This window comes from Crocuta crocuta, unplaced genomic scaffold (genome assembly GCF_008692635.1).
Source record: "Crocuta crocuta isolate KB4526 unplaced genomic scaffold, BGI_CrCroc_1.0 scaffold290, whole genome shotgun sequence".
NCBI classification, from domain to species: domain Eukaryota; kingdom Metazoa; phylum Chordata; class Mammalia; order Carnivora; family Hyaenidae; genus Crocuta; species Crocuta crocuta.
In genome coordinates, this window is record NW_027527429.1 from 2,796,058 (window position 1) to 2,808,651 (window position 12,594).

At 45.9% G+C, this 12,594-nt stretch overlaps 1 protein-coding gene across 3 annotated transcripts in view; it reads right to left on the reverse strand.

Moving 5' to 3' along the window:
• UBE2F (ubiquitin conjugating enzyme E2 F (putative)) overlaps nucleotides 1-12,594 on the reverse strand; it is a 48,666-nt gene that overhangs the window by 18,669 nt on the left and 17,403 nt on the right. For all 3 annotated transcript variants that reach the window (XR_013333546.1, XM_077757498.1, XM_077757511.1), the window contains exon 4: nucleotides 1,370-1,437. Coding sequence is in view for 2 of the 3 variants with exons in the window: in XM_077757498.1 (XP_077613624.1) it covers nucleotides 1,370-1,437 (68 nt within the window). In the remaining variant the exon portion in view is untranslated. The remainder of the gene's footprint in view (nucleotides 1-1,369; nucleotides 1,438-12,594) is intronic.

Genomic DNA, 12,594 nt, shown 5'->3' on the forward strand with positions numbered 1-12,594 from the left:
AGCTGGATGGATAGACAAAGACCTGAAATGCATATTTTCGTGTCTTTGCTGAAAAATTAATTTTTTCCCCTTGATTACCAACTCTACCCCAACCTCATAAGCTACATTCAAAAATAAACTTTAATGGAGTTGCCCCGTAAAGACCCAATTCCATTGATAAAGGTTTGGCTTCAAACATAAAAGTGGGACAGCCACTCAACTGTGCACCCCCCTGGTGGGGCGAGGGCCCAGGGCAGGGGAGGCTAATTCCATCTGTCAGACAGCGGGGAGTCACTGCAGGTAAAGTACCAGGACACAGGGGGTCCCCAGGACCCACAGCCTCAGGTTAACAAGTGGCTTAATTTTACTAGTGGATTTTCCTTTCCTGTCTGACAGGCCTGGAGGGCTGGGGAACATCAGGGGATGTTTACATACGGATATACATACAAAACTGTGGCGCGGTTCCCAACTGTCACGTGTTTCTCAGGCCACAGTGAAAGTGCCCAATGACCCTCAAACCTGACTTTCTCACTCCTCCTCACCACTTCCCAACCCTGATTCTTCCTTCAAGTTGACTTGGTCAGTCCGCCACATAGAGGCCACTAGTTCTCTGTACCTGTTGACACGGTTCCATAGATTTCGACGTCACCTAAACCACCCTCCCCTGGTTATGGGCCAATCCAAGTCAGGACAAGTCCAATCTATTTCTCCTTAACAGCCCAAATGGTCCGACCCCTGTCCCAAAGTAATCCTCTCCTTTCCTTCTCTGAACTCCCATAAATTAGTTTCCTGCCCCTGCTACTTACTGCTTTTATCACCTTAGGATAATCTTCTACTTTGTCTCACCTTCCTAACTGGAAGGTTCCTTTAAAGCAAAGACAGAATGTGATAGTACTTGGTATAAGTATTACCTGAGGTAGGTCTTTGAGAGATGAACATGCAGCTATGGGTATAAATTAGAGTTTAAAACTACAAGTCATTCCTCTTTTCTAAAATTGTCAAGTACATGTTTTCTACACTTGGGGGATTTTGGTGTCATACCATAAACAAAACTACGGTTTTAAGTAAAATGTCTCCCTCTTCAGTGCTAGTGTGTAGCAGGTAAGATTTACAGAAGCCACGCAGGCAGCGCCCAGGAAGGTTCCAGCCGGGGCAGAGCTGCAGCCCCCGTGCAGGCTGCCCGGCACACAGTACTCACAAGTACTTGCTGAGAAATAACTGTCCCTCCTGAGGCTCTCACTACTGCTGACGAATGACATTAATCAGAAACATCGGCGTTTTGTACTTGGTCCCAGCACTAGGGGGATCTGATGCAGAGGGGGGGCCGGGCCCCGGGACGGCCACCCAGCCACGCGAAGGGGAAACAATGGCTTAAACGCGGGCTACTCACCACCATGTTGTACGCGTCAGGAACTTCAGTTTCAAACTGAAATTTTCCACCCTGGTAGTAACCCTCATCTATCAAAAACACAAAACAAAACAAAACAAATCCTTTATAAATAAAAAAAAAAGTTAACAGAAAGCAAACGCCACGTTAGGATACGGTAAGTGCAGAGAATGAAGCGTGTCACCACAGGGCCGCAGGGCTCCTTCGTCAGCCCGCCCCATCCTGCCCCTGCCCTGACGAGGAGCGCGAGCCGGCTCCCCACGCCTGCCTGCCGTCCGTCTCCTCGCCGACCACGCGCGCTCCGGGCAGGCGCCGGCATCCCTCCGGGAGGACTGGCTCCGCTTCCTCCGTCCCCCACAGCCCGCCCGCGGAGCCCTGCTCTCGCCGCGGCCCCACCCCACTCCCATCCCAGCACCCGCGTGCCCCCTGCAAGCACATCTCATGACAGCTGAGCACCCCGTGTAAGCAGCAGGGTCACTGTTTGCTGCTGGCCACCCCATGAGAGCGTCAGGTCCGAGTGGGCGCCCCAGGCCCTGGGGACAGGCAGGGAACCACACGGACAGAGTCCCCGCCCCCGCCAGCGTGCACAGCCAACACCTGCGAGCTGGCTGGCTGCGTGCCTGGCGCGGCCTCTGACAGAGCGGGCCTCCTGGAACGGGGCTAGAAGGCGCTGGTGGGCATGCAGGAGGAGGTCTGGAGGCAGGGCGGCAGCGGGTCACGGACCCCACAGCACAGCCCCAGCTGAGCCAGCCGCCGCTCTGCCTCTTCAGAGTCCGCCCACCCCAGGCAAGCCTGGCCGGCAGGTGGACTGTAAGCGCTACCAGTGCGGCCGCCGGCAGAGGGCGCTCCAACCTGAGCCCGCACCCGGGGAATTCAGGGACTCTGAGCCTCACAATTTCATAAAATCAACCCCATCTTCAATACGCAAGTTCAACTCCCCCCCAAATATGTATCATTGTGAACAAATCAGCAATACCACATCTTACCACTTCCCTCAGCTGTTTACATAAAATGAACATTTAACACAAAGTTGTTAGTGTCAAATAGATCATTACTACATCATTTTTCTGAGATTGTGTCAACATTTACGATTCCTTACATTTTCATTCTTTGCCAGTGTGACAGAAGAGAAAGACCGCATTTCTGTTTTACACTCACCTGAAAAGCAGTGCAGCTCAAATTTATTTCATATCATGGGTCGATATTAAAGAACCGAATGACTGATGTTCTTTAATTTAACTGTCCCTTTATCACCAAAGTAGTCACCTTGTAACTACCAGCATAAAAAAGCTCTTAGGAAGATTAACCTTTGCCTTTTGTGGTTGTTACAGTGTTTCTCAGTCTGCTGTTTGTCTTTGACTTTGTGGTTCAACTAGTTCTCACTCTGAAGCCAGTCTTTCTGCGTCTGTCTTTGGCCCTGTGCTTACGAAGCTCTTGCCCAACCCGGATGACTTTCTCTACTTTCTCACAGCATCTTAGGGTTTCACATACTTCGCAGCCCACTTGTTGTGTGAATGAGGCAGCATTTATTTCCTCACTGCTGGCCTCGCCCATCACATGGCCTGGATTATTCTCTGCTTCCCCACTCACCCGGTTCGACTGTGTCTAGCCCTCATCAGCACACCCGGATCAGCACCGAGAGTCTTTGGAAGCCTTTTTTTGGGGGAAAAATTTTACCTCCAGATAGAAGAACTTTCCAAACAAGGGGCATCCCAGGTGTGAGGTCATGAGAGCACAGCTGTGGCCGCGAGAGGCTCTGTGGCTGCGAGGCTCATTGTCGCATCGGCACCGTGAGTGCTGTGGCACCAGCGTCCGGTGCAGTGCTGCGCCTGCTCTCACCTCTTCTCACTCCTCCAGCCACTGCATCCGGCCACACTGTGGTTTTTCTCTCCTGGGCCTTCCATTTCACTATTACACAGTTTCAACAATGCTGCCAACCAGTTTCAAAGAAACTATTATCTGATCTAATGGGGTTTGGATTTTACCACACTCCTTTTCCTAGTCAGGCTGTCATTTAATAATTATTAGAATTACATCATCTCTGAACTCAGTGAAGATAGAGGACAAACAGAGAGTTCTAGTTTTTATTCTGTTTCATGAATTACATCTCTTTCAGGAGAACGACCCGCTTCTGGGCCAGGGCTCTTTATTTCCTCTTCCAAGGTACACACACAGCTTTTGGACCCGACCCACTCTATTTACTATTGAATTCGCCTAGAAATGCCAAATTCCATTTAGAAAGCAGCTAGGGAGCAAGCAGACTGTACTGAGAGGAAACTTAAGAGCATCCCTTACTTCCTGTGATTTTCTCAGCGAAAGCCCCAGTGAAGAGTTCTTGGTGACCCACCTCCTGGGTCTGACACCCAAGCTGGCACTTTGTAGGGTGGAGATGGAAAAAGGCCCACGCAACTCGGGAGCCAGCAGGCAGAGGATTAATTTACAGTGCCCGTAACCCAGTGCGCACCGCATCCAGGCCTGGGACAGGCTCACTACGTCACTGTGTACGGCTGCTGTGGCTGGAAACTTCCTGCTTCTCAGATAACTGGGCGTTCAAGTACAACAGTGAAACGCAGTAGGAAAGTTCCTGGTATCCAGCTGTCACTGGGCCAGCCTATCCCCTCCCCCCAGGGTTACAAGAGGAGGAACCATCCTTCCCTCCTGTTTTATCCTGGAGCCCACTCCCTCCTGCCTTCCAGAAGGAAGGAGCCATATGCCACTGACTGTCAGCCGGGTTAGGGGTATTCCTGGGAGGAGAGACTGGCCAAGGGGTGTGTGGGCACAAACAGCTCCAGGAGAATCCACTTCTAGATGGCCAGTGTCCAGGTACATTCTTCCCTAAAAGAAGGTTGCCTGACAGCCTCACGAGGTCAGACTCCTACCAGCTGCGCCTTCCCTCTCCCTTCTCATAGCTGTTCCCACTGGGAGCAGAAGGTTGACATCTCCGCTCTCCTCTTAACCCCGATGCACTGCCCCAAGGCACAAACATCCTACAGACAAAGGTCGCAGGAAGGCCCCCTGAATGGAGCCCCACGGCAGGGCTGTGCTTTCCCTATCCAACACCCAGTTCTGTTAAGGGCCAAGTACGGTGTTATAAATAAGACATCCCAGTTCATATTGGAATATCTTGGATTCAGACACCTCATGGAGACTGATGGCAGCAATGATTAAAATTTCACTTAGTGGCTTCGGGGCGCCTGGGTGGCTTAGTCGGTTAGGCACCCAACTTTGGCACAGGTCATAACCTCACACAGTTCAGGAGTTCGAGCCCCGCGTTGGGGTCTGTGCTGACAGCTTGGAGCCTGGAGCCTGCTTCACATTCTGTGCCTCCCTCTCTCCTTCTCTCCCGCTTGCCCTCTGTCTCGCTCTCAAAAATAAATAAAAACAAAAAAAATTGTAGACTTCATTTACTGACTTCAATCCCTAGACGACTGTAGAAGAACACATTATCACTGTGAGAAGCAAGCATACAGGGAGCCCATAAGCCACAGGCATGGCACCTTCTGCCCAGGTGACTGGATCCAAGCCGCACCTAACTGCTAGGAATGAAACTCGGAAGTGAGGTGCCTGATGGCACATCTTAGAAAGAAGTAAGACTTCTCCCAAGAGAGAGGGAGTCTGGCCTCTGACTGGGCTGACAGTGAACTGGGTCTACCTACTAAAGCATTGGATAGAGAGTTCTTATTAACAGAATGAGCTAAATCTGCAGCTTCCAGCTTTTGAGGAAATATAAAGCATTACATTTTTATATTGGAGAGGATATGACAAAATCAATAATANGTGGGTCTACCTACTAAAGCATTGGATAGAGATTTTTATTAACGGAATGAGCTAAATCTGCAGCTTCCAGCTTTTGAGGAAATATAAAGCATTACATTTTTATATTGGAGAGGATATGACAAAATCAATAATATCTCAAAGTTCTCAACTCTTCCTGAGAATTTCAGATAAAACAAGATGCTTCCAAGTGGAGGCAGGTACGGTTACCGGGCAGCTGACGGGTCTTGGGAAAGTGGTCTTGGTGAAACTGTAAGGCTCAGGGGCTCTGCTGACTGATGCACAAAGCATTTTCCAAGTCAGGTGGGTTCCAATTCTCTGCTTTCAACAAAACGGATGAAGGAGCCTAATCTAAGCCATCAGAAAGATCAAGAAAATACATGGTTTTGGGACTCTAACTCTGAAGCCCAAGGACGGAATGTCATTGTTGTGACGAAACACCTTCCGGCCTGTCTGCACAGGCAGCCTTCAGTGTCTACATCTAGAAAAACAAAATGAAGGATGAGAACTGGCGCTCCTTCCCTCTAGCATAAAGGAACAGTCATTTACAAATTCATCAACCAAATCAGAGAAAAATGCTAACGGTAACCCCATCACTCTGAGATCCATTTCAGAGGAAATGCTATTTTACGTGTGATAACCATCAAAACTCACAGCATACTGTTCACTATCCACTCAACAAATACCTGATGAGTGCGCCCGATGTGCCAGGCCTTGTTCTGGGCACTGGTGACACATCCGCAAGAGTCCTCCCTGTCCGTACAAGCTCACATTCTGGTGGAAGAGAGACAAAAAATAGGGAAACCATATACTATAAGGTTAAAGAGCCAAGGGAGTAGGAGGTGAAACTTTAAATAGGGTGGTCGGAGAGAGCAAAGGCCTGAAAAGGAGGCCACTGCGGTCAAGAACACTCCGGGTGGGGGAGCCGCGTAAGGCCCATGAGAAGGGGAGATATGCTCAGAGAACGCTCCAGCGGCCAGAGGAGAGGCAGAGGATGAAGGGGCTGGGGCCGGAGAGGCCACTGTGAGTGCTGGCTGTTCTGCAGAGCGAGCCTGGAAGCCGGGAGAGGGGTCCGAGCAGAGGGCCAGGCGGCAGGCCCTGTGGAGGCGATAGCCCCGGTGAGAGACCATGGTGGTTAGGACCATGGAAACACTCCCATGGGAGTACCACCAGGATCTGCTGACAGACGAGGGTGAGGAGTGGTGAAGAGAGGAGCCAAAGAAGAGCTGAGGTCTTTGACCCTGCAATGCAAAGGGCAGAGTTGCCATCGGGAAGATAAAAAGACCGCAAGGGGCACCACTGCACCAAGTTCAACATCGGACGTGTTGATCTGAGATTTCCTGTCAACATTCGAATGGAGGCGGGATCGGCAGCAGACAGTTCTGGAGCGTGGGAGGGACGGGGCTGGATGAGGGCAGTGTAGGAGCCGTTCAGCGTATGGAAGTGCTCACATTTCATGAACCGACTATGAAGGTGCAAGGACAGGACAAAGCGTTCGGGGCCCCCAACCTAGAGGGGTCCGGGAGAGGAGCCGGAGGTGTAGCCAGCACCGAGGAGGGAAAGCAAGAGCCAGCGGTTGGTAAAAACAATGACTAACAACCGTTCAAAACGAAGTGCTTAAGATCAAAGAGTCTTCTAGTTAGAAAAACCTTTAAAATAATTTATATATATTTACAGACTAGTAGGACAGGGTAACAAAAATCGCAGAAAAATGTTTACATTAGGATATAATTCTATAGGATGAGTGGAATAAACATATAAGTGCCAGGAGAAAAGGCAGCAATGAGCATTTTCCAACCACTGAACCAGAGCTTATTCATATTTCTACAAAAATGCATGACGGTGGGCGTATCCATGCTATTTAGATTCTACTGGAAACATTTTAAAGAGCAATATAATACTTTTATCTTTAAATGTCAATATTTACAACACACTGGAAATTATGTAAATTTTAAACTTAAAAATCAGGAAAAACAGCATCCTTGCCAAGATGAGCTTGTAGACTGGGGTCAGCAAGCTTTTTCTGTAAAAAGTAAGGGCACTTCAGGCTTCGGGACACAGGTCTCTGTCGCATATCCTGTTTTCTCGGTATTTTCACAGCCCTTCAAAACTGTGAAAGTCACTCTGAGCTGGAGGGCCACATAAAAACTGGCCCAGGGCGGCATCTGGGACCCCCTCAGGGACAGTGCCTAGTGTGCGCATGCCAGGACGGAAGTTCGTAAAGACAAAGCCGTGGTCTAGCTGGGTGACACAGTACACACGAAGCCGGCTCACCTAAGAAAGGAGGCAGTGTGGATCAACTGCTCAGGGGGCCCTGGGGGATGTGCCGTTAGGAACTGTCTCACAATCAGGATGATAACCACCACGACCTTGAGCACATCGCCATGTGGAGCATGCACACACGTGGTCACCCAGGCTCATGCATGTATTCGCTCACTCTGCCACCACTGTGCGGTGGGATGGGCACGGCACCAACCGCTTCAGAGAAGAAACTGAGGCACGTGAGCTAAGTGACTGCCCTAGCCAGAGCCCCACAGAGCCATTTCCCATCAGGCTGTCTCCCTGGTCTGAGGGAAGGCGGAGGCGGGGAAGACGAAGGCGGGGAAGACGAAGAGGAGGCAGTGTCCGTGAGGAAGCTGGGCTGGGAGCAGGGTCGCAGGCAGGACTGCCACAAGCCCGCTTTGGGGCCAAGCCAGGGAGGCGGGCGGGTACTTGGCGGTGACATGGGGTTAGGAGCCAACCGGGAGCCGCAGAAGACAAACACTTAGCTGTTTAAGAAAAGTGAGCACCTTGTGACCCGATGGAGGCCTAAGTGACATGCATGCAGACGTAATATACGTGTAAGAGAGATTACTATAGATCACTAGAGTCCCGGGAAGGAGTTATAGAAAAAATATTTAAAGAAATGTTGGTGAAATTATTTTGGTGTAAGTTTGATAAAAACCAAAGTCACAGATCCAGAAAGCTCAACAAGCCCAGGTGAGGTCAATAATCACGTCAAAGCACACCACAGGCAGGCTGCTAAAAACGTGATAAAGAAACGTCTTAAAAGCAACCAGAGACGAAGATGCACATGTAAAGCGGAACTACCAATGAGCACTAACTACTTATAAGAAGGAATACAGGTCAGGAGGCAGCAGAATGCTGAACTCGTCACCAGGGGGGCTGCACTACAGACAAGTCCAAGGGTGTCTTCAGGCAGGAGGAAAGTAACAGATGGAAATTCAGACCTACAAGGGAAGACGCTGGGAAACAGACAAAACAGACTGTCTAATGCTGGGTCACAGCGTACGTAAAGGAGACAGAAGAACTGTAAAAGGACAGCTGGGTGGGGAAATGGAAATATCCTATTTGTCTAAGTCTCCACCTTAAGAACAGGAAAAAAAAAAATTAAACTGAAAACAAGCTGAAGGAAGGTAATAAAGATAGATCAGAAAACAAAAAATATTAGAGGAAAATCAATGAACCCAAAAGCTGGTTTTTGCAGAAACTGATAAAATTGATAATCCTCTAGCTAACCTGATCAAGAAAAAAATAAAACACATTTTCTTTTTTTTTAAATGCTTTATTTATTTCTGAGAGAGAGAGTGTGTGTTAGCAGGGGAAGGGCAGAGAGAGAGGGAGACACAGAATCCGAAGCAGGCTCCAGTCTCCGAGCTGTCAGCACAGAGCCTGACACGGGGCTCGAACCAACAAACCGTGAGATCATGACCTGAGCGAAAGTCGGACGCTTAACTGACTAAGCCACCCAGGCGCCCCAAGAAAACACATTTTCAGTAACAGGAATTAAAGAAGACTCAACAGAACTTAGAAGACAAGTTATTAAGAACAACATTATATCACTAAACTTGAAAACGTAGATGACCTTAAGAAAGACACAAATGACCAAAGCTCACTCCAGAATGGATAACCAAAATAGCCCTCTCTCTACTAGAGAAAATGCTTTCATACTTAAAATGTTATCACAAAAACAAAACACAACATTCCAGAGCTAGGTGGCTTCCCTGGTGAATTCTACCACTGAGTACAGAACTGATACTAACTCTTCATCCACGTTCCAGGAAACAGAAGGGAGCACTTCCCCCTTCACTCTGGGGGGACTGCGAGGGAGGGAAAACCAGATCCTTCTTTTGCCCCACATAAAAATCAGTCACAGACCAAACTGTGGAACGTAAAACTAAAACCTGCTTGAAAAAAAAAAGGAGATCTTTGTATTTCTTAGATCTCTAGGACACAGAAAGCACAGCTATTTGTACTGGTTTGTGTTGTTAGAATTCATCACCACAGCTTGATGGCTTAAACAACACAAATTTACTCTTCTGTAGATCAGAAGCCCAAAACAGGTGGTGTGGGGCTACAATCAGAACAAGCAGGGCTGCGTTCCTTTCTGGTGGCTCTTCCCCCAGCTTCAAGTTCAGTGACGGCCAATGGATATGATTAATACACCCAACCAGAGATGAATCTCGAAAGTACTGTGCTAAGTGAAAGAAGTCAAGGACAAAACGCTACATACTGTTTTGGTCCATTTACGTGGCATTCTGGAAAAGGCACAACGACAAGGACAATGACCGCCAGAGGCTGGGGGACCTTTCTGAGCTGATGGAAACGTTCTGTATCTTGATTGTACTGATGGTTACACACTGTTTGTCAAAAGCAGAGAACACCCCAGGATAGTGAACAGTCTGTCAATTAGATCTCACTAAACATTTCTGAATAAGATAAAGAAAAAGCCTAAGCCACATAAAAGGCACTAACAGGTGGGTCAGGAAACCAAGAGTGCTGGCAATTTTTACAATGCCAAAAAGCTCAACATCTCAACAGCTTTTCACCCCAGGAAACCTGAGCCTCCCAGGAAAGAAATGTGCCTCGGACTTATGTGAGAGGCAGGGGGCATAAGCTGTGTAAGGAGAGTGGGATAGGCAAAGAGCCAGACAAGTCACTTACTCAATGTGAAGGTAAGCAAAGCAGCATCATGTCCACAGAGCTCTTGGAAGGAGCCAGGAAAAGAGCAGTGCATGTTTTCCTAACAAAGGTTAGCTGATGCCAGGGCAGGAAACTAATAGTGCTAAGAGTTCACATCACACGTGTATTACATATAAAGAGAATTTCTAGGGTCATTGGAAAGAAAAGACTTCACTAGGAAAAAAGTCTGTTCCTCTTCAAATTTATCCACTCATAATGGTTATCTCCATATTAAAATTAAAAATCAATCTAGAAAGAACCAGCAAGAGTTCTGGGTCTGAAACCCTGACACAGTAGCCGTCGTGACCACCACCTACAGTTCTGTAAGGCTGCAGGGCAGGTCAAACCCAAGGCTTGCATCAGTGCTGTGCTCCACATCCATCTTTTTAAATCTCCATGATTAAATGTTCCAAAATGTTGATGAGTGGAAACAAACCTGTGTTTCAGGCTCACCAACCATACTTCTTTATTCAGAAATTGGGATCTTACTTTATTTCACATTTAGAAACTTTCCTTTCTGTAAATCCAAAGCTCTGAAACAAAGCTAAGAGTGCACCACTAACTAAACATTAATATGGATAATAGATGAATCAATTAAAATTTTATGACTTAACATGAGCTACACTTTACTGTCATGTACCATTTAAGGAGTTTTTAGAAGTTTAATGTTCAAATTAAGTAAACACGAATCTAACAATTAATACATTTAGAAACAGATTTAGGTGAACATATACATTAATGCACAAGATTTACAGTGCAGCTATAGAATTCCCTAATCAGAATTTTTACATATGTAACACTAATATAAAAAGGTGTTATTAACTGTTAAACCCCCCATATCTAATAAAGAACTTATAACCAATTATAGAAACCTTACAACTCGGTAATAATAGGACAAGCAACCCAATTTATAAATGAGAAAAATATCTGAGTAGACATTTCAACAAAGAAGGTACACAAATAGCAAACAGGCACAGGAAGAGATGCTCAACACCATGAGTCATTACAGAAATGCAAATAAAGGTCACAACGAGATGTATATCTGCCAACATGGCTGAAACTGAAAAGACTGACAAGCTGTCGGCAAGAACGTGAGGGAACTAGAATTCTCTTTCGCTGCTAGCAGGGCTGCAAAATAGTCCTTACACTTTGGAAAACAGGATAGCAGTGTCTCATAAGTAAATGTACTCTTATCAATTCCACTGCCAGGAGAAGCAAAACCATGCTGGCAAACAAACACCTGCATGCGAAGGGTTCACAGCAGCTTCATGCATAAAGGCTCCAACATGGAAACAACATGTAGGTTTATCAATGGGTAAACAGATAAACTGGTATACACTCACAGGGCAGAATACAACTCATCAAAAACAGAGACAATATTGATTAATCCAACAACATGGCTGAAACTCAAAAGTATTATGCTAAGAATGTAACTTACACCTCAACCAACAGTTCTTTAAAAAGTTTTTTTAATAAATGATCCAAGTTTCTACCTTAAGAAGGCAGAAAAAAAAAGCAAATTAAACTCACTATAAAAGGAAGGAAATAATAAAGAGGAGAAATCAATGAAATGGACAAACAACTGAGAAAAACAAAAACGAGTTATTTGCAAAGACCAACTGGATAAACCTCAAACTAATATGATCAAGAAAAAAAAAAAACCGAAATTACCAGTATCAGGAATGAAAGCAGGGACATCAGTACAGATCTTACATACAATAGTAGAATAAGAGAATATTCTGAACAACTTTTAGATCAATAATTCTACAATTTAGGTGAAACAGACAAATTCCTTGGAAGAAAAAATTACCAAAGCTGACTTAAGATTAGATGAATAACTGTGTCTATATTAATTCAGAAGTAAAAACTTTCCAGAAAGAAAACTCTAGGTCCAGACTACTTAAATGGTGAATTCTGTCAAATATTTAAGGAATAAATAATACCAATCCTATGCAAATTCTCAGAAAACAAGATGGAACACTTCTTCCATTTATTTTACTAGGCTAGCATTGCTGATGCCAAACCCAGACCAAAAAGATCACGAAAGAAAAACACAAACCAACATTCCTCATGAATATTGACATAAAATTCTTTATCAAAATATTTACAAATTTAATCCAGCAATGTAAAAAACAAACAACCAACAGATAATGTACCACGACCAAGTGAGGTTTATCACAGGAATATAAGGTTAGTTTAACATTAAAAAATCATTAAGTGGAATTTACCATATTTACAAAATAAAGGAAAAAATCATATGATCATCTCAATTGATGCAGAAAAAGCATTAGAAAGAATTCAACATACATGATAAAAACTCTCAACAGACAGGAAAAAAAGGAACTCTTCAACATGATAAAGGACATTTAAAAAAAAACAAAACCCTACAGATTAACTTTATATTCAATGAATAAGGAGCACTTTCCCCTAGGATCCAGAACAAGGCGAAGACATATGCTGTCACTACCTCTTTCAACACTGTACTGGAGGTT